The following is a 21,320-nucleotide window of genomic DNA, read 5'->3' as shown; positions in this document are numbered from 1 at the left end:
TCTGGAATACTTACCCACCACATCGCCTGGCCCTAGTAAATCCTGATCCTCAGTAGACAGGCTGAAAAGTGTTTGCTGAAAAAAAAAAAAAGTCTGTAGGCTTATTTAGTACAATCTGATAATAACCTCAAATTATCAACAAAACAATGTGGATATTCAATCTTGAATTAAACAATAACGTTTATCTACTAGTAGCCTAATAAAAGGTATTGGACAGGCAGTGCTATAACGAATCTTCGAATGGGAGATTGACGAGGTTAGGGGCGTGTGTGACGCGTGTAGCTGTGGCAGACACTCGTCGACGGAGAATAGAAGAGAGAGAGAGAGAGCGTGCAGGGGAGGGAGGAGGAACTAAAAGAAAAAAGTTACAACTAAAAATGGCTTCCTTGTCTTTGGAGTCTGCAGAACAATCTGAGAATAGCACGGAGGAGTCTACCCAAGAGGCCGCCCTGGTAAAAGAGGAGACGGATCCGGATGAAGTCTCAGAACAATTGCTAAAAACTTTCCAGAACTCGGCGCTCAGCTTTTCGACAGATCAAGTAGCATGTCTGTGCGAAGCCCTTCTACAGGCGGGTAATGTGGATCGCCTGTGGAGATTCCTATCAACCATCCCTCCTTCGGCCGAGCTGCTACGTGGCAACGAGACGCTCCTCAAGGCCCAGGCACTGGTCGCTTTCCACCGGGAAGAATTCAAGGAGCTGTACGCAATATTGGAAAGCCGCGACTTCCACCCCAGCAACCATGGGTTCCTGCAGGACCTCTACTTGCAGGCGCGCTACAAGGAGGCGGAGAGGTCCCGAGGTCGTTGCCTGGGCGCCGTTGACAAGTATCGACTTCGGAAGAAGTTTCCCCTGCCGAAAACAATCTGGGATGGAGAGGAGACTGTGTATTGTTTCAAAGAGAAGTCTCGCAATGCACTGAAAGAGTGTTACAAAAGCAACAGGTACCCCACTCCGGACGAGAAGAAAAACTTGGCCAAAGTGACTGGACTCTCCCTCACGCAAGTCAGCAATTGGTTCAAGAACCGACGGCAGAGAGACCGAACCCCGTCCGGTACCAACAGCAAAAGGTAGGCTATGCATTCCTTTTATACATTTTGTAACCACGTACCCCATTAACCTTTCTTTTAAACAACGTTTCATACACGATTGCATGTCAAAGATCAATGTCAAAATGGTTCCTCTTGAAATAAAAAAATACGTTTATGTATTTGTGTCATTTGCATAGTTGTTTATTGTTAGAGGCAGGCAGACTATGGGAGTTAATATAGCCTACACTGCTTGCTGTACACCGCACAGACATTGTTCTAATATTTTTTTATTTAATTTGACTCAAATAAACAATGTTCACCGAGATTCTCCTGCTCATATGAGTAGGAGTGAGCGCTAGAAAGTAGCCTAACATGGTAACCAATTGTTACACAAATGGATCTGTCAGCTGCAATATTATTTTAGTGTTCCAAACATGTTCTATGTAATGCAGACTTTTCAAAATAATGGTCTCGACTGTGCGTTTAATCTCAACTATGGTTCATGTAAAGCATATTTCAATCAAATCCCATCAATCCCTGCAGTAACTACATCAATCTGCGCATGAACTCTTTGACAGGGATAACGCCACACATGTCTTCGAGAGCACGATTGGGAGCAAGAGCATGTTGCTTTGTTGTGAAATGTGAGATCTGGGCGCCCATTATGGCTCAAGTTTCCTGAAATCCTGCACGGCAAAGTCTCCCGACGGACCTCGGCGCGCTGCCGATGTTCTGCACCGCTGGGGGAGCGGGGGCGAACAGAGAGGAAATGGTGTTGATGTTGGGAAACAAAAGGAGGAAATATTAGATCTAAAACCTTTTAAAAATGTCTTCAGCTCTCCTGTGTACATTTTAAACCCCAAAAACGTTGTTTTATTTTATTGTAGGACTACAGGCTACACTCGCTTTGGCCAGGGAAATTGGCGGCTTAAATGTAACACAGGAAATTGGGTTTTCAATGTGTCCGTTGTTGATGTACTTTATTCCCATGTGTAGAGAGGAAGGTGTGTGTGGAGAGGGGAAAAAAGAGAATGCCGATCATCCCCCATGCATTCCTGTCTTTATCTTCTCTATGGGCAGTGGTGGCTGGGAACTGTGTTAACCACACTGCTTTAGTGCACCAGGATAGTTGAGGACATACACATCACATACTGCGTAAACCATAGGATCAAAGGAGATTGACTGACTGTTATTGACCTACCATATGTTGTGTATTGTAACATTCAAATCCCTTTCTCCTCTTTTTCCATTCCATCTATCATGCAATCCTTGCCTACTCCCCCTTCTTCCATAAGCTGTCTCTGTTCATTGTCTCACTCACCCTATCTTTCTCCTCTGCTCCTCCCCTGTGTTTTCTCAGTGAGTCCGATGGCAACCACAGCACAGACGAGGAGGGTGATGACATCTCAGACAAACCAGAGGACATTGTGGGCTCCACAGCCTCCATCTCCCTCTCTGGCACCCCCTGCAGCACTGGAGGCCAGCTCTTCCTCAACGGGGCAGGTGGGTTCCTCACCGCCTCCCACCCCTTACTCATCAACGGGGGCTCCCTGATCTCCGGGGCAGGGGGTGGGGTCATCATCAACGGGCTGACCCTGAGCGATGGTCACACGGTTACCCTCAGCCCCATATCGGCTAACTCACCTCTGCTCTTCAATGGAGCGCAGGTCATATCCAAGAGCAGTGAGGTTGTGCAGGATATGGGTCTTGAGGGCCAGGGGGTTATGGCCATGGAGGCCCAGCCCAGCTCTGCCATCTCCCTCCCTCTGACAGAGGATCTTAGGACGGACAATGTAAACCTGACGAACCCCTCAACCATCCCCACCCTGGACTTCATCAATGTCCCAGAGGGGATTGTTCTCAAAGCAGAGGACATCCAGACAGTTTCTCCTTCCCCCTCCTCTTCCTCCTTGTCTTCCCCCTCAACATTCTCCCCCACCTCAATTCCCTCCCGGGTTCTGACTCAAAATGGCTGCCTCTCCGACACCCTCACCCTTCCAGTCTCTATGTCCTCTCCGGGCGTGGTCATCTCCAGCCCTGTAGTGGGCCTCCCCAGCCAGCAGGGGGAGTATGTGGTGTTTGCCACGGCTGGTTCTCAGCTCACCCCCTCCAGCTCCATCTGCCAGGTGGTGTCCTCCTACAGCTACTCCACCCCACAGGTATTCTCCCTGCCTCAGGTGGTGCCCTCCATCCAGGGTGTCCCCGTATCCCAACTGGTCCAACACAACCCTGGAGGCCAGGTGTCCCAGTGTCCCCAGTTAATCCCTGTGTCCCCCCTCACCTCCTCTCTCCCCCAGGGCACCCTCTCCCAGTTCCAGGCCCACCAGACTCTGAACATCGCCCCCCGCCTCGCCCAACCCCTCCCCCAGCATCATACTAGTTCCTCTACGTTGGGAGAGGGAACCCCCATCCTCTCCCTGTCGCAGCTCCCCAACGGACAGCTCCCCCAGGGACTCGCACTCCAGCTGGGTGACCAGACCTCAGCTACCATCCCCACTCTGACCCAGATCCAGTCCCCACTAGGCCATCACCAGATCATCTCTCAGTCCAAAGAGACAACCCCAGGCCAGTTGGTTCCCCTCTCCCTGCCCCAGCTGGTACCTGTCTCCTCCACGGGACAACTCTCCTTCCCTCAGATGGGCCCGTCCGCCCCTTCTCTATCTGGATCTGGTGGAGCCTTCCAGATCCTAACCTCAGCCCCTGGAGGTGGGATGACTCGGGGGCCCTTCAGGATAAACCAGCTGGGAACCATCCAGACTGTAGGTCCCCCGACCAGCATGGCTCCTGGTGTCCAGCTCCTCAACTCTGGGGTCATTCAGCTCCCCTCCGCCTCGCCAGGTAACTTAAGACTCGGACACACTGAGAAGACTGACTGCCGATTGGTACTTAGGTACTGTCGGCATTCAACTTTTTGTTGTTCACAACATACAGATCAACCGCTGATCAGATTGTTAAAATACTCCAGACCACAAGGTGGCAGGAGCTTTTTTAAAAAAAAAGCTTTGTTTGGCTTTTGCCTGATAGCTAATGTTAGCTAACTATCAAGGTGTGCTAATGTTATTGCTAGCTAGCTAGAATTTGTAGTAAGCCCATGTTGTTACTAGCCAGATGGCCACAACTAGATAACTTGAGTAGCTAGCGACATTATAGGTAATTCAATCAACATGGATTTGTTTTTGAATGAAGCAGCTGACTGTTAGCTGCCAACAATCAGTGGAGTAGCTAGCTAGCTTTGTTGTGCTAACTGGCAAATGGTTATCCTAACTGTTTAGCTAACGTTAGCTAGCAATGGAACTGGCACTGGCAGTATGGGAGAGTGAATGAAATGATTTATTCATCATCTTGCTAGATGGCTAGCTCACAAACTCAGGGTGGAAAGTGGAGAAGTCACTAGGAAAAGTGCCTTTTTTCCTTGTCTTCTGTTGATACACCTTTTTGGAGAAGGTGGGAGCTGCATCCCAATATGGCTACTGGAGTATGGGTGAGTGGGCGTGTCAAGTGCTCTGTTATAGATTAGACGGTTTTGATTTACTTAAAAAAAAAAAAAAAAAACTTCCGTTCCTTACCACACTACCGTAGATTGAGCTACGCTATCGCAAGATTTTGGACTTCTGTTTTGAAGCCAGAGGATGCATCTGAGTAGTATCTCACTGGCAGTTTTACATTAATTGTACATTTTTAAATTTACATTTACATTACATTTAAGTCATTTAGCAGACGCTCTTATCCAGAGCGACTCAATTCTACCTGACGATTGTTAATTTTGTTTTTAAAGTACTGATGATGGGTGTAGTGTTGCTTCATGCGTTGTGTGCTTACTGTGACTGTTACCCTGAAACTAGGTAGCTACTTCCCACGCCATTGCTGGACAGTAATGCTTGTCAAGCGGGAGCAAAGGGCACTGTGTCCCGGTGTTGTTGCCGTTCATGCCCTCCCCATTACCTCGGTCCCTGGACCTCGAAGCCAGTTCCACTGCGTGTTTTCATTGCTCCCCGCTAATCAGGGACTGATTTAGACCTGGGACATCAGGTGCGCGCAATTAATTATCAGGTAGAACAGAAAACCAGCAGGCTCCAGATCTCATAGCGTAAGAGTTGAATAGCCCTGATCTGGACTGTCTGTGCATGTATCAAGGTGACATCTAGATGGTTATCAATATTAGTTATTTCATGTGTAGGTTACTATCCTAATTAAAATAAAATCATGAGAGGGAAAAAATGGCCACGTTAGCTACCGCCAGTGACACGACTGTGGTATCATGGGCAGGTCTCAGGTCGGCGGGCATGTCCATACAACACTGGTCGCTGGCTTATCGACTCGTCGTGCAGCCCAATCAGCCACGCAAAATGGTCTTTAGTGACAACAAATCTGCCCAATTATCTGATTCTCTTACCATACACCCACTCCTTTTCGACACATCCACTCGCCCATACTCCGGTGGCCATGTTGGACTGCAGCTACCCATAGTTGTCTTTTTGGCTTCCCTACAGGGGGTCCGTGCTCTCTGATCGTCTCAGATTCAAGTCGTGAAGAACGCGAAGTTCGTCGGTACGCAACAGGAGGTGTCTTTTTGTTCTAGCAAGAGAATGGCCTCCTACTGTGCTATTAGCAGTCAGTCTTCTCCGGGTGTCTGACATTACTGAGTCATTTGCTTTTTAGGGAAAATATAGCTATGTCATTGCTGGTTGATGAAATGCTAACATATTTCCCACTACTACTTCCCTGCTATTTCCTCCACTTCCACCTCTCCTCTGTCCTGTAGGGAATCTCCTCTATGGTGGAAGCCCCATCCTGAGTTACCAGAACGGCAAGCTGATCCTAACTATCCCAGCTGGCATCCAGTTCGGCAGCCTGCCCATGAATCCCGTCCCTGAGGCTTCTAACCACCACACCAATGGAGTAGGCTCTGGACTCACCCTCAACCCTGTCATCCAACCTACACCTACCCTCTTCCCAGTCTCCACCTCCGTCCCAACGTCCAACACCCTCCAGACGTCCCCCCTCTGCTTCATCAACTCCTCTCCGCTCTACTGCACTCCTGAGATGGGTGTCCCCACCAATCAGCCCCTCTCCACCACCTCCCCACACACCCTGGACCTCTCTGCCACCCACACTCCTCCCAATGCCCTCACCCCAGAGAGCATGCTCTCCCTCAGCCCCATGTGCAGCGGAGTGACACCCACCACTCAGCTCTCCCACACCACCTGGAGCCCTGTCCCCCTCTCCACCTCTGCCAGCCTGACTATGTTTGACGTCCGTGGGAAGGGAGATCTGCCCGAGGACCCGCCTCTGCTGGACCTACCTGGAGGCGAGGCCCTGCTACTAGGCAGCCCCTCTCCAGAACAGGATGTGGACAGGGCATCGCCGTTGGGGGACCCAGTGGAGATGGATGGAGACTCCAAGATCCTCACCCAGCTACAATCAGTCCCTGTGGATGATGGGTTGGGGCTGTAATCCAGTCCCCCAGCCCTCACCACCACAAACTGTTACAGAACAATCTGGAAGGTTTTGTTTGTCCGACCTCAGTGCTCCCCTGGCTAGGTTCGCATTGAGGAGTGGACAGGCTTTGACTCGTATGAGAAAGGTGCTTTGACTAAATAAATCCTTTGCCGATGATCCTTTGGATAAACCGTCATGGGATTGGCTGATTGTATGCAACACGGAATGACCTGGAGGCTGGCCTTTCATACAGGCTAGCCTATTCCCTGATTTCTGTTACTCAACTGTCCACTGCTTAGTCTCCACAATCTAAGCACTCATCTGCCTTCCATAAGCCTAGAGCCCTTCCTGTGTCCAGTCAGAGCACAACGTTTATTTGTAAGGACATTCTGCTACTTTTATGCACAGATGTCCGTTTCAGCCAAGACTATTTGTACTACAAGGGAATGAATTCCTCGGATTTTATTTGGTGTTGGTTGAGCAGTATGCCACGGCCAGGCTCTGTCTTAAGTCTCTAAACACAGTCAAATGCAGACAGACAAGCATTCAGTCCTGTTGAGTTGGTGGTTCTGAATGGCTGCTCACTCTAGTGCTGGTGTAGTTTGAGTGCTGCTTTGAGTATTGGCCTCTCTGAAGGCAACAGAGAGTGGACTGACAGTGGCACCAGAGACCCCGGACCTCTAGCATTGAGATGGACTGTGTACTCCTCCCTGTCAAAACTGGTCAGCAGTGTCACCGCATCAAGGGCGCAGGCTCATCATTTAACTACAGGTTGGTATAAATGCTAAGCGCTATGGCATCTGAGGTATGTAGGAGGAAATGGGAGTCCCCTGAGATTTTTTTTTTTACTCTATGCAATCAATGCATGTTCCTCGTGTAAATATGACCATGTGACACAGATATGACATGTATTACAAACAGTATGTAAGCAAGTCTAATTGGGATAGACCAAGCTTTATTAAAGACAGACTTTTTATACACTATGAAATCTAATGCGCGTGCACTACAAACGCCTGATCACATTGCTGGATATTTCTAGTTGAATGCGCCACAATCGTACACTACATTGTATATTGTCTATGAATGACTTTGTTTGTGTGTTCTTATTACTTGTATGGGTTTGATCTAGACCTAGTAAGTGCCTTATTATCCAGTTGCTGAGGTTGGTGGGCCAGTGTGTTTTTGCCTTATGTATCTTCAAAGTGAAGAATGTGTTCTACTCTTCACAAAATGTAAGCGTCATTGATACAAGCTACTTCCCACATTGATGTTGAATGTGAGTTTTGTGATAACCCTTAACCCTCTTGAACTCCAGAGAAACGCAATCGAATACTCTGTCGCGCGGCAGTTGCTCGTTTAGCGTGACTAACGCCTACCATGACATAAATCACCATTGAGATCTCCCTCCTCATTGTACGTTTTGCACATTTTCGTCCTTGTCATGTTTACGTCTTTGGTGATGGCCAGATTCTATTCCGAAAACTTGCTGCCTTTGCTCTGTTCTTGACTAATTGCTTTCACTGTTCTGAAGGGGACGGGATAGGTCGAATCAGCTGGTTGAGTTTCAGGCAGCCTCTGTCTATCCTGGTAAAAGCAACAGTGAGTCATGAAGCCCTGAGAGCAGGCGACAGGTCTCCCAGAATGGAATGCGATCCAGCGAGACGTGGCGCAGATGTTCTCTCCGTAAACTTTTTCAAATACTCACCATCTCTCTATAACCACAGCACAGATGGCAATTAGTTCTCTGGCCAACGGTACAACACTACTCTTCAGTGTCACTCCCAACTGTATGTTTTTGTTTCTTGTGTATTTAAAGCATGTATCAATCATTTTCTAGTAGTAACTTTGAATGGGAAAAAACGAGCAGTCCATGAGGAAATTGGACAAAGGAAAAAGCATCGATGGATCTTCCCAGAGGCTGGCTGGTTGTACAGTCTCAGAAAATTGTGTACAGTCGTGGCCAAAAGTTTTGAGAATGACAAATATTAATTTTCACCAAGTTTGCTGCTTCAGTGTCTTTTAGATATTTTTGTCAGATGTTACTATGGAATACTGAAGTATAATTACAAGCATTTCATAAGTGTCAAAGGCTTTTATTGACCATTACATGAAGTTGATGCAAAGAGTCAATATTTGCAGTGTTGACCGTTCTTTTTCAAGACTTATGCAATCCGCCACGGCATGCTGTCAATTAACTTCTGGGCCACATCCTGACTGATGGCAGCCCATTCTTGCATAATCAATGCTTGGAGTTGGTCAGAATTTGTGGGTTTTTGTTTGTCCACCCGCCTCTTGTGGATTGACCACAAGTTCTCAATGGGATTAAGGTAAATCCCATTGAGGGAAAATGACTTTACCCCAGTACTCAGCAGTCCAATCCCTGTACCTTTTGCAGAATATCAGTCTGTCTCTGATGTTTTTCCTGGAGAGAAGTGGCTTCTTTGCTGCCCTTCTTGACACCAGGCCATCCTCCAAAAGTCTTTGCCTCACTGTGCGCGCAGATGCACTCACACCTGCCTGCTGCCATTCCTGAGCAAGCTCTGTACTGGTGGTGCCCCGATCCTGCAGCTGAATCAACTTTAGGAGACGGTCCTGGCACTTACTGGACTTTCTTGGGCACCCTGAAGCCTTCTTCACAACAATTGAACCGCCCTCCTTGAAGTTCTTGATGATCTGATAAATGGTTGATTTAGGTGCAATATTACTGGCAGCAATATCCTTGCCTGGTGAAGCCCTTTTTGCGCAACGAAATGATGACGGCACGTGTTTCCTTGCAGGTAACAATGATTGACAGAGGTAGAACAATGATTCCAAGCACCACCCGCCTTTTGAAGCTTCCAGTCTGTTATACGAACTCAATCAGCATGACAGAGTGATCTCCAGCCTTGTCAACACTCACACCTGTGTTAACGAGAGAATCACTGACATGATGTCAGCTGGTCCTTTTGTGGCAGGGCTGAAATGCAGTGGAAATGTTTTTTTGGGGGATTCAGTTAATTTGCATGGCAAAGAGGGACTTTGCAATTAATTGCAATTCATCTGATCACTCTTCACAACATTCTAGAGTATATGGAAATTGCCATCATACAAACTGAGTCAGCAGACTTTGAAAATTAATATGTTTTTTTCATTCTATACATTTTCATTCTCAACTTTTGGCCACGACTGTAGATGATGACTTCACCACTTCTCAAATGATATTATACACATACAATCTGAATAGGATGTTAATACCTGTAGCATTCACTTGTCAAAGGAATGTTGCAAGTTGTTTTTATTGGTGTTTGGACATTTTTTGTTGGTGCGTTTTTTTCCATACGATACTGTGCATGAGTTGGACACTAAAGGAATATGTGTGTTTGTTTGTTTATCCATGAGCCCAACCCTTGTCTACATGTAGTGGTTTTTCTCTAGTGTGTGGTGCTCCAAAGGCTGTTAGTGTCCAGTGCAGGAGTTTGTGCACAAACTCATACACACACACACACACACACACACACACACACACACACACACACACACGTGTGCACACACACAACCTTCAGCTGAGTTATCCAAAGATATGCATTTTTTTAATGTACTTTTTAAGTAAAGGGACTGTGATTTCTTTTTTAATGTCTGTTTTGTCCTCTTTTGAGAGGTTGGTTTTGTACTTAAAGTTATTTTATTTTTTATATACAGTTTTATTGTGATATTATAATAAACTACATTTAGAATACATTTGTTTTGGTTGAATTTTGTAAATGTGAACGCTTCTCTATTTTTAAATCTCCATGTGAGATTTGTAGGGGTCAAGGGATCAAACTATTGAGTGCTTACACTACCAAATCACATTTAGAAGCGCTTTTGCAATTTGGTTCGTATATTAGATTTAAATACTCATGTTTGAATAACCCAATCATGCTTTCTCTCTGGATGAATGGGTACACAACTGAGTACAATCCGGTGTGTGACTGTTTTTGTAACCCCCATGCTCTCAGGTTACCTGTGAGTTCAACATTGCCAGGGCGGGACCGGGTATGGATAAGGATATATATATATACACACACACACGTTCACACAGACTTATTCACCCAACAGCAGCTCCCTCTAAAACATTTCCCTTCACTAAGAGAGTTGTGAGAGGTCACAGAGGTAGGCCAACTAACCTTTGAGCTCTTGGTGTGCATGGGCTCCATCTCCATGGCGATGGTCTTCTCGGTAGAACAGGTGGCGTGTATGTGCGAGGTCCTTCTGCAGAGCGGACGCATGGAGCGCTTGACTGACTTCCTCTGCACTCTTCCCCCCTCTTCCTCTTGCCCGGGGGGTCTGGAGAGCGTCCTGAAGGCGCGGGCTGCCGTGGCCTTCCATCTGGGGCGATTCTCGGACCTCTACGCCCTCCTGGAGAGCTTCCATTTCTCCAATCGCAGCCACCCCCTGCTGCAGCAGCTCTGGCTGAGGGCACACTACCTGGAGGCCGAGTGCCAGAGAGGGCGCCCCCTTGGGGCTGTGGGGAAGTACCGCGTACGCCGTAAGTTTCCCCTGCCATTAACCATCTGGGATGGAGAGGAGACCAGCTACTGCTTCAAGGTACAGTGAATTAAATCTGCTAGGTTTGTTTGAGCAGATATTAATACAATATTTAATTATTATACTGCCTCAGCATTTTTGCTTCTTGTAAAACGAAATGTCCCTAGGACCTGGTCCATAATTAAGCTGTCTATAATGCATTAGGTGTTGCATCTGAGTTTAGAATAGACAAAAAAGATGAGGGGAGGAAGGCCCTTGTGGAGTCAAGATGGGGTATGTCAAGACAAAAGGGACTTTCTACCTGGATATTAATTAAGCCTAAAGTGTCTTACACTCAGTCAGCTTCAAATGCACTGAACACCTGTCTTCACAGGACCGGACAAAGCAATATGATGGATGTAACTTCCCTCATATCAGTGCAGATGAAGGGAAGGAGATGAGGAGCAGAGGCCTCTTACTGCTACCATGAACTTTAAATCATTAACCTACTTGTTTCAGAAATCTGAGTTTAATGTTCGTCTTTACAGGAGAAATCCCGGAGTGTGCTGTGGGAGTGGTATTACTGTAAACCCTACCCTTCACCACGTGAGAAACGAGCGCTTGCGGCCGCCACCGGTCTCACCGCCACCCAGGTGAGCAACTGGTTCAAGAACAGACGGCAACGAGACCGAGCAGCTCACGGTACTACCGGGTGAGTCTTCACTTTCTCCTTCTAATACATTTCATGAGAAATAGTTCTAAAAGAGTTTCTAAATGTTCATCCCTCCTTTAATTTCTATTGTCTGCAGTCAAACCTCTTTTTTTTTTTTAAAGGACTGCACTACTTCTCATTTAGCTAACAGCTTTGCAGTGGACTACCACTGCCCTCTTCTGGCACAACCAGGGAACTGACGTGCTCTCTCTCCTCTTAGGGAACAGAAAGGTTGTGGACCACCTCTTGGCTCCAACAGAACCCCAGGAGCAGCATACCCAAAGGCCTACCCCTTCCCTGACAATGGACGTTTACCTCCAGGCAGCCCCAGTTCCCTCTTCTCCTGCCCCCAACCCCTCACAGCCCCCACTTCTGAGCCATATGGTTGGGGGACAACTCTGAATCTCTTCACTACCTGAGCCATCATGTATAATATGCTCACTTCATAGGCACTATTCACTTGTCTTGCTAGAAATGTTTGTAAGACCATTCAATCTTTTGAGTAACTTAGCTTTGTAGTTTCATGATACCCTGTACTGAAAATTGTAGGTTGTGTTAAATCAAGTCAACAGACGAAAGCAAAACATTTTTTAAATAGTTTAATTGAAAACAGAAATGTGTCATCAGACCTAATCATTGACAAGCATTTGGGAATAAACAATGTTTTAAAACAAAGTGCTCCCATATCATGCTCCCTGAACACGACCCAGGTTGCAGCTGAGAGAAACCACGGCCAAATGTTAGTACAGCCAGGACAAGCACACAGCCTCTCCCACTGTAGTCTTCTGTCTGTATGTCCCATAGGGACGAGTGTGAGATGATTCCTATTCACTGAGCTTAAACACCATCCAGTGTGTGTACGTACGTAAACTGCCTGTCTGCCGCAGAGGCAATCTGGCCTATGAGATTCTGACTGACGTTTTTGACTCAGCTGTGTTCTTACACAGCTTATTTACACCTTTTCTGATTTAAGCCGTTTTTGAAATCAGCACTCTGGTAAGATGTGAGAGATGAAATATAACTCCGTGGCTAAACCAAGACCGGCCGGAAACCTCTTGGGGAGAGGTAATGCATACAGAAGATATCCAGTGATAGTACAACCATTTTAATGTCATTCATTATTATGTTTCTTCAAGTTTTTCGGTCACTGCCATGCTCTGTGAATATAACCTTCAATGTCAGCTCAATGAGATTATTGCATGAAATCAAGTCTAAAATCTGATATTCACTGAGTGTTGGAAAATCACAACAGATGACCATAAAGGATTAGGTTAGCGTTGCCTTAAGACTTTAAAAAAAACAAGCCGATGAGAATATTAAAATCCACAGAAAGGCCTCTTTTCCATGAACGTGTACCATCAAGGTTTTTCTGTGATACAAGCTGCCTACATCCAGCAGGGTAACTTGATGGTAGTTCTGCTCTCAGATCAGTGTGTCTATGAGTGTTGGTTTCAGTGGATGGAACCTGTCCAGTGACAGAGGAACATTATCTCTCCTAGTCTTTTGCAACGTCAGGGCAAAACTGCCCCAAACCCCTGTCTGTATTTCCTACACTGTGGTTAAAAGGTGTCCATGTAATCTGTTGGTTCTCGTTTATGGGACCAGTCCAATGGTGGGTCCAGGTGTGGTTAAAAGCCCAGGTACTCAGCCAGGAACACAGCCAGAATCTTGGTGAGGTTCTCCACTGTGGGTCGGTGCATGTTCTCCTCCATGTCATCCAGCGTGTGCCAGAACGGGGGGAAGGGGGTGGCAATGACATGAAGCACAGGAACACCTGAGTTGGTGTGAAAGAAAGAAGAAATGCAGGATTTAAGTGATTTCTTAAGACAAAATCCCATCAGCCGAGGCGACACAGTGTTGTGATGGTACAGTCGTGGCCAAAAGTTGAGTGACACATTTATTTCCACAAAGTTTGCTGCTTCAGTGTCTTTAGATATTTTTGTCAGATGTTACTATGGAATACTGAAGTATAATTAAAAGCATTTCATAAGTGTCAAAGGCTTTTATTGACAATTACATGAAGTTGATGCAAAGAGTCAATATTTGCAGTGTTGACCCTTTTTCCAAGACTTCTGCAATCCGCCCCGGCATGCTGTCAATTAACTTCTGGGCCACATCCTGACTGATGGCAGCCCATTCTTGCATTATCAATGCTTGGAGTTGGTTAGAATTTGTGGGGTTTTGTTTGTCCACCCGCCTCTTGAGGATTGACCACAAGTTCTCAATGGGATTAAGGTCTGGGAAGTTTCCTGGCCATGGACCGAAAATATTCATGTTTTGTTCCCCGAGCCACTTAGTTATCACTTTTGTCTTATGGCAAGGTGCTCCATCATGCTGGAAAAGGCATTGTTTGTCACCAAACTGTTCCTGGATGGTTGGGAGAAGTTGCTCTCAAAGGATGTGTTGGTACCATTCTTTATTCATGGCTGTGTTCTTAGGCAAAATTGTGAGTGAGCCCACTCCCTTGGCTGAGAAGCAACCCCACACATGAATGGTCTCAGGATGCTTTACTGTTGGCATGACATAGGACTGAAGGTAGCGCTCACCTCGTCTTCTCCGGACAAGCTTTTTTCCGGGTGCCCCAACAATCGGAGAGGGGATTCATCAGAGAAAATGACTATACCCCAGTCCTCAGCAGTCCAATCTCTGTAACTTTTGCAGAATATCAGTCTGTCCCTGATGTTTTTCCTGTAGAGAAGTGGCTTCTTTGCTGCCCTTCTTGACACCAGGCCATCCTCAAAGTCTTCGCCTCACTGTGCATGCAGATGCACTCAGACCTGCCTGCTGCCATTCCTGAGCAAGCTCTGTACTGGTGGTGCCCCGATCCCTCAGCTGAATCGACTTTAGGAGACGGTCCTGGCGCTTGCTGGACTTTCTTGGGCGCCCTGAAGCCTTATTCACAACAATTGAACCGCTCTCCTTGAAGTTCTTGATGATCTGATAAATGGTTGATTTGGGTGCAATATTACTGGCAGCAATATCCTTGCCTGTGAAGCCCTTTTTGTGCAAAGCAATGATGACGGCACGTGTTTCCTTGCAGGTAACCATGGTTGACAGAGGAAGAACAATGATTCCAAGCACCACCCTCCTTTTGAAGCTTCCAGTCTGTTATTTGAACTCAATCAGCATGACAGAGTGATCTCCAGCCTTGTCCTCGTCAACACTCACCTGTGTTAACGAGAGAATCACTGACATGATGTCAGCTGGTCCTTTTGTGGCAGGGCTGAAATGCAGTGGAAATGTTTTTTGGGGGATTCAGTTAATTTGCATGGCAAAGAGGGACTTTGCAATTAATCGCAATTCATCTGATCACTCTTCACAACATTCTAGAGTATATGCAAATTGCCATCATACAAACCTGAGGCAGCAGACTGAAAATTAATATTGCTGTTTCATTCTCAAACCTTTTGGCCACAATTGTATGTCATTTTGTCTGTATATGAGCACACCCTCCCACCTTTATGTAGGAAGGGGATGTGGTCGTCCTGCACAGGGCCCAGGTACACGTCCTTCCTGAAGTAGGTCTGCTCAGAGGGGTGAGAGGTCAACAGACCCTGCCTGTGCAGCCTCTTCTCTGAGAGGGATGGATGGAGGAGGGTTAAAGTGCAGAAAGACAACGACAATAAGGGAACTGACCCTCCCTGGGGTGTGTGTGTTACCTGCAGCGATGAGACGGTCAAACCAGCGGGCAGTGTTGTCAAAGTGATTTACAATCAAAGGGTCTGGACCACCAAGTAGGTCCAGTAGAACAAAGAGATCCTAAAATGGACGGAGGTGAGAGTGAGTGGATGCCATATTTTAATGTGCACACAAAGGTGTCTTACCACAGCCTGCAGCAGGTTGGTGTGTGTGGAGCCTAGTGGGTGGGGTGTGTGTGCCATGCGCTCTGCCAGGTGCCTTGATCCGTAGAGAGAGTCTGTGGCTGTCCACTCCTCAAACGACTCCTCTCCGTCAAAAAACACTAGCTGGAGGGTTACAGCAGATGCCTAGAGCACAGAGACAGAGGGAGGAGGTAGGGTTTAATCGCATTAGATGGAGAAAGTGGTGAGAATGTTCTGCTCTGTGCCAACTGGTGAACTGGTAGCCAAGTAAAGGCCAAGGCAATGTCATTTCATCACATCTCAATTCCCAACAACAACGTCACTCTTGCAGTTTATTTTATTTTGTGTGAGGCTGCAGTGATGTCGCAGTTCGGCTGTGTGTGGTTGCGTGTATTTCTGACTTCCAAATTTAGTCTCTGGGGGGGACACTGCTAAACAGAGGATGGAGTCTGCTGCTAAACAGGGCTACTCTCTGCAAGGCTACAGTCAGCACTTTTATATTCTACACTGCAGAGAGAAAGGAGGAGATAGAGTGTAGGGAGAGAAACCCAGCTACTCAGCATCTCACCTCGCTCTTTCCCCCTCACCAGTTCTCTGTTCTTTCCATTGCAGTATTTTATTCTGTATATCTGAGTAAACTGCCTGCTGCCCTTAGAATGAGAAGGGTTCTCATGTCATGTAAAAAAATATATATTTTAAGCGAGGAAATCAGACGCGTATGGTTGTGACCACAATGCCTGATAACACATTGTTAGGCTCATTGTGCTACTGCGTTTTGTTTGCTGCCAACTTGGGACAGGTCTGTTCGAACATTTGACTGTTTATCTCAAAATCTCTTATACTGATAAATAGATCTAAAATGCAGTCCCTGAAAATAAATTGAAGTACATGGTACCTGCTGATTGAGGGCTTTGAGCTGGGCGTCCAAGGCAGAAGCCAGCTCCAGGATCATGGCACAGGGTACCGCTGAGTCGCTGGCCCCCAGGAACACCCTCTCTGGGACGCGGGGGTCCGGGGGTAGGACCTTGGAGTCATAGTGGCAGGTCAGCAGCAACCTGCGAGGGGCCCCGGGGTCAAGGGTCGCAATGATGTTGGAGAAGGTGACCTGACCCCGAGGCGTTGGCGACAGGAAAGAGTCGAGTTCTACTGTCCAGCCAGCGGAAAGGGAGGACAATGTGGAGGAGATGTGCTGATATAAAGAAATGAGAAAAGGGTGTGAACTAGAGGAATTTCGTTTGATCTTTAACTAGAAATTATATATTCTTTCCTACATGAAAGTGCTGTGAGAAACCATATAAATGCATCATTATTATTGTCACCTAGTCTACCTGATCCACTCACTTGGCGTACGGCCTGGCTGCCCAGGGTTCCTGGGAGTCTCTCAATGAGGATGGGCCTAAGGTGAGTCTCCCACAGGCGTGATCCGTCTACCTGGGACACCAGCCGTCGCACCTGGGATGGATTAGACTTACTGGCCTTATGAGATAACTGGAGCAGAGGAATGAGTGGGTGGGTGGTAGAGAGAGAGCAAGAGATGAACACATGGAATAGAACACACAATAACAAACCTCAAATCACTGAAGCCCTCAGTGACACCATTCTGTGTGCCAACTGTACCTGAACAACAATCACTACCGCAACTGTAAATAGTACAGTAATTGATTGAGTTTCTTACCCTGTCTTTTGCCAAATCCACGACGGGGACTCTGTTGTTGCGGTTGCTGCTTGTTTCGTTGGACAAATATAAACCCAACACCATAGCAAGAGTCAGCACACCCAAGAGACAGAAGACCAGTACCCGAGCACGGGGCATCCGAACCGAGTTGCAACCAGGGAGAGCACCGTTATTCGCCTGCAAAGGCTTGTAGCGTCGACTAGTTCTCGACATAACAAAGCTTTCTAAAACACGGTTAGAACGAAAAAGACCAGTATCTCTATAACTGAAACTGACGGCAGCTGCTCGTTCCCTGTTGGCCCTATCTACAGCTACGTGTCAGTCCCCGAACTGAACTTACAGTGAAACAGCACCTATTATATGGTTAGATAGAGTCCGCAATTCAGCTTAGCGTCTTATTTTGAAGTTTTCGCATAATTGCACCAGACGTTGCACATTTATTTTATAATAGTATTGTAATAGCTTGTATTTGCAACGCCATACCTCGACTCCTAAATAATATTATCTAGGCTACCCTAAGCCCCCCTTGGCATTTATACAAATTATACTCTACCCTTTCATGGAAACATGTACTTCTACATGCCAAAACCATCTTTCAATGAGGCCTGTTATGATCTATCCCCGATCTCCGATCACTCTAGTGTCATCCTTAGGCTTGCTTCATTGGAGTTGAACATTTATCGATATCATGAATCTATCGATGGTTAGGCTACTCTTCCTTATCTAAAATCCGTTGTTCTCAAATGTCTTACACCTGATTTCGGCTTTTATTTTCAATAGGTAGATGCAGCAACTAACGTGGTTTGTAACTTCTGTAGCTTTCTCACCTAACTGAAGTAATCGAATCCACTGATAACGCAACACAATTTGCTTTTTTTGGGGCCTGATTTCCGGGTTTTCGTTGACAGTGACGAAGCAAGGGCTTATTTTAAAGGCGCAGTCCCCGTCTGACAGCTCTTACGAAGCATCGATAGGTATTTAACGTATCAGCTAGCTAACTACTGAACAAAAATATTTGTTAAGGTATCTGTGACCAACAGATACATATCTGTATTCCAAGTCATGTGAAAACCATAGATTAGGGCCTAATGCAGTTATTTTCAATTGAATGATTTCCTTATATGAACTGTAAATCTTTGAAATTGTTGCATGTTGCGTTTATAGTTTTGTTAATCTGTTATAGCAATCTGAAGGTCGATGACCATTGGTTGCATGCAGTGTCTGAGCCAGAGGAACGTTGTTGCCGCTTCTTTGACATTACTGTTCCATTTGGTTCCATTTAGTGTTTCATTTGAGAATTCAGTCGATACATTGTATGCCTCAGGTTACATGCACACGCACAACCAAAACCTGTTCATGTCATCAAATAGTTAAATGCAGCACACGCACTGTTGGGGTAAGTTAGTCTGAATTTACAATGGCTAGCCCCAATTCGTTATATTTTTCTCTTGTGCTTTATGCTATTTGCCTTGTGACTCCTGCATGCAGTGTTGACTATGAACTTGCTTGTTTACCCAACCATGGGCCAGACTGTTTGTTCCCACACTCGGGACTTTGGATACATGGACTCTTGGCCTCCCATCCTATTCTAACCACCTCTCCCTGGCTTTGTATTCATGTTACTTGATGAAATTGCTCTACAATATGATCTTGTCATCTAATGCACATTCAAATGTTATAAATCAACACTGAAGAGCTCTCCCTGTCCTCTGCCATGCCTTGATTGTATTACTGCTGATTGATCTGGAAATGTACATGTACACCCTGACCCATCTACTGTTGCTACCCAATTCTGATTTGTACTCTGCTTCACTGATTTCTGCTCTCGTAAAAGCCTGGGTTTTCTGCACGTTAACACTAGAAGCTTATTATCTAAAATTGATCAATTGAAAGTGTGGGTTCACAGCTCCAATCCAGATGTGTTGGTCATTACTGAGACGTGGTTAAGAAAGAGTGTTATGAAGACTGATGTTAACCTTTCTGGTTCTAACCTTTTTTCGGCAAGACAGATCTTCCAAAGGTGGTGGAGTGGCAATCATTACCAAGGAACACCTTCAGTGCTCGGGTTGTCTCCACCAAGTTTGTCCCCAAACAATTTGATTTGCTGGTTTTAAGCATTACACTTTCAAATAACTCTGTTGACTGTTGCTGGGTGTTATCGGCCACCATCAGCACCGGCCTTTACCCTAAATACCCTAAGCTCTCTCCTGGCCCCTTACACTAAGTCTGAATTTGTCCTGCTAGGTGACCAAAACTGGGACATGCTTAAACCACCTGACCAAGTCCTAAAGCAATGGGACTCCCTAAATCTTTCTCAGATTATCACCAATCCCACAAGTTTTGACTCCAAACACCACTCTCCTCTATGTTATCCTTACAAATAATCCTGACAGGTATCAGTCTGTTTTCTGTAATGACCTTAGTGATCACTGTTTTACAGCCCGTGTTCGTAATGGCTCCTCAGTGAAACATCCTGTCCTGATTTGTCATAGATGCTTGCTAAAAAACTCAGAGCAAATTTCCTTCATGACCTGGCCTCTGTAAATTGGTATAGAATCAGCTTGATTCCCTCTGTCGAAGACGCTTGGACCTTCATTTTTAATATTTTCAGTGGTATTGTTAACAAATACGCGCCCATAAAGAAAATGAGAATGAAAAACAGGTTCAGCCCCTGGTTGGACCGTGATCTGGCAGAGTTACTCCACCTCAAGAATTTGGCGAAAGGCTCGGCACACGCATACTCAGGCAGGCTGGCTGTCGTTCAGGCGAATGAGCAATAAGTGCACTCAGGCCAAAGTTAGTTACTTTAAGGGGCAGTTCTCTCTGTGGGTCTAACCCCAAGAAGTTCTGGAAACGGTTAAAGACCTGGAATAAACCCTCCTCCTCTCAGCTGTCCATGTCCCTTAATGTTGATGATGTGGTTGTTACTGACAAGGAGCACATGGCTGAACTCTTTAATCACCACTGCATTATGTCAGGATTCCTATTTGACTCTGCCATGCCTCCTTGCCCGTCCAACATTTCCTCATCTCCCACCCCTTCTAATGCGACTATCCCCGATGCCCCTCCCTCTTTTTCCTCTGCCCGCTACAAAGTTTCTCTCTGCAGGCGGTCACTAAGTCCGAGGTGCTAAAGGAGCTCCTTAAACTTGACCCCAATGTTTATTCTTTAAGGTTGCTGCCCCTATCATCACCAAGCCTATCTCTGACCTTTTTAACCTGTCTCTCCTCTCTGGGGAGGTTCCCATTGCTTGGAGGGCAGCCACAGTGCATCCTTTATTTAAAGGGGGAGATCAGGCTGATCCTAACTGCTGTAGGGCAATTTCTATTTTGCCCTGTTTATCAAAAGTGTTGGAAAAACTTGACAATAATCAACTGACTGGCTTTCTTGACATCTATAGTTTTCTCTCTGGTACACAATCTGTCACTGCAACCTTAAAAGGTCATAAATGACACAATTGCCCTTGATTCTAAGCAATGTTGTGCTTTTGATACGGTAGACCATTCCATTCTTGTTGGCCGGCTAAGGGGTATTGGTGTCTCTGAGGGGGTCTTTGGCCTGGTTTGCGAACTACCTCTCTCAAGGAGAGCAGTGTATAAAGTCAGAACATCTACTGTCTCAGCCACTGCCTGTCACCAAAGGAGTACCCCAAGGCTCGATCCTAGGTCCCATGCTCTTCTCAATTTACAACATAGCTCAGGCAGTAGGAAGCTCTTTCATCCATTTATATGGAGATGATAGGGTTATACTCAACTGGCCTCTCCCCGGATTTTGTGGTAAATGCTCTACAACAAAGGTTCCTTAGTGTCCAACAAGCTTTCTCTGCCCTTAAACTTGTTCTGAACATCTCCAAAACAGTCATGTAGTTTGGTCAGAAGAATGCCCCTTTCCACACGTGTGATTACTACCTCTGAAGGTTAGAGCTTGAGGTAGTCACCTCATACAAGTACTTGGGAGTATGGCTAGATGGTACACTGTCCTCTCAGCACATCAAAGCTGCAGGCTAAGGTTAAATCTAGACTTGGTTTCTTCTATCGTAATCACTCCTCTTTTCACCCTAGCTGCCAAACAAACACTGATTCAGATGACCATCATACCCATGCTAGACTATGGAGACAATTTATAGATTGACCTGTAAAGGTGCCCTCGAGCAGCTAG

The 21,320-nt window shown here is 46.2% G+C and overlaps 3 protein-coding genes across 4 annotated transcripts; 2 read left to right on the top strand and 1 right to left on the bottom strand.

Annotated features, from left to right (window-relative positions):
• The first annotated feature begins 323 nt into the window (after positions 1 to 323).
• Positions 324 to 10,184, top strand: LOC129821830 (homeobox protein SIX5-like). Its single transcript, XM_055879513.1, has 3 exons — positions 324 to 1,069; positions 2,391 to 3,868; positions 5,793 to 10,184. Exons 1-3 carry the CDS (start codon positions 378 to 380, stop codon positions 6,482 to 6,484), a joined length of 2,862 nt encoding a protein of 953 aa, XP_055735488.1. The 5' UTR covers positions 324 to 377; the 3' UTR covers positions 6,485 to 10,184.
• A 368-nt stretch (positions 10,185 to 10,552) lies between these two features.
• LOC129821832 (homeobox protein six1a-like) lies at positions 10,553 to 12,212 on the top strand. The gene is made up of 3 exons (XM_055879516.1): positions 10,553 to 11,035; positions 11,503 to 11,666; positions 11,887 to 12,212. The coding sequence occupies exons 1-3, from the start codon at positions 10,634 to 10,636 to the stop codon at positions 12,083 to 12,085; spliced, it is 765 nt and encodes a 254-aa protein (XP_055735491.1). The 5' UTR covers positions 10,553 to 10,633; the 3' UTR covers positions 12,086 to 12,212.
• A 38-nt stretch (positions 12,213 to 12,250) lies between these two features.
• On the bottom strand, positions 12,251 to 18,076 carry qpctla (glutaminyl-peptide cyclotransferase-like a). 2 transcript variants are annotated; one of them, XM_055879514.1, is made up of 7 exons: positions 17,163 to 18,076; positions 16,829 to 16,975; positions 16,383 to 16,676; positions 15,491 to 15,652; positions 15,326 to 15,425; positions 15,124 to 15,240; positions 12,251 to 13,440 (listed from the first exon to the last, which is right to left on the bottom strand). In XM_055879514.1, the coding sequence occupies exons 1-7, from the start codon at positions 17,373 to 17,375 to the stop codon at positions 13,295 to 13,297; spliced, it is 1,179 nt and encodes a 392-aa protein (XP_055735489.1). In that variant the 5' UTR covers positions 17,376 to 18,076; the 3' UTR covers positions 12,251 to 13,294. The 2 variants fall into 2 exon arrangements, with proteins under 2 accessions (XP_055735489.1, XP_055735490.1); XM_055879515.1 differs by having other exon boundaries at positions 16,829 to 16,939.
• Between the last annotated feature and the right edge of the window lie 3,244 nt (positions 18,077 to 21,320).

This window comes from Salvelinus fontinalis, chromosome 24, assembly GCF_029448725.1.
Source record: "Salvelinus fontinalis isolate EN_2023a chromosome 24, ASM2944872v1, whole genome shotgun sequence".
Taxonomy (NCBI): domain Eukaryota; kingdom Metazoa; phylum Chordata; class Actinopteri; order Salmoniformes; family Salmonidae; genus Salvelinus; species Salvelinus fontinalis.
Note: the sequence above shows the minus strand (reverse complement) of the source record. Positions and strands in the feature narration are given on the sequence as shown.

What these genes read in the sequence shown, in the direction of transcription:
- LOC129821830 (XM_055879513.1), top strand. Translation starts at nt 378, where the DNA reads ATGGCTTCCTTGTCTTTGGAGTCTGCAGAACAATCTGAGAATAGCACG. An exon ending in TCCGGTACCAACAGCAAAAG is followed by an intron (nt 1,070 to 2,390) that starts GTAGGCTATGCA and finishes GTGTTTTCTCAG; the next exon opens with TGAGTCCGATGGCAACCACA. An exon ending in GCTCCCCTCCGCCTCGCCAG is followed by an intron (nt 3,869 to 5,792) that starts GTAACTTAAGAC and finishes TCTGTCCTGTAG; the next exon opens with GGAATCTCCTCTATGGTGGA.
- LOC129821832 (XM_055879516.1), top strand. Translation starts at nt 10,634, where the DNA reads ATGGGCTCCATCTCCATGGCGATGGTCTTCTCGGTAGAACAGGTGGCG. An exon ending in AGACCAGCTACTGCTTCAAG is followed by an intron (nt 11,036 to 11,502) that starts GTACAGTGAATT and finishes TCGTCTTTACAG; the next exon opens with GAGAAATCCCGGAGTGTGCT. An exon ending in GCAGCTCACGGTACTACCGG is followed by an intron (nt 11,667 to 11,886) that starts GTGAGTCTTCAC and finishes CTCTCCTCTTAG; the next exon opens with GGAACAGAAAGGTTGTGGAC.
- qpctla (XM_055879514.1), bottom strand. Translation starts at nt 17,375, where the DNA reads ATGTCGAGAACTAGTCGACGCTACAAGCCTTTGCAGGCGAATAACGGT. An exon ending in TGACCGTCTCATCGCTGCAG is followed by an intron (nt 15,241 to 15,325) that starts GTAACACACACA and finishes CATCCCTCTCAG; the next exon opens with AGAAGAGGCTGCACAGGCAG. An exon ending in CATCCCCTTCCTACATAAAG is followed by an intron (nt 13,441 to 15,123) that starts GTGGGAGGGTGT and finishes ACACCAACTCAG; the next exon opens with GTGTTCCTGTGCTTCATGTC.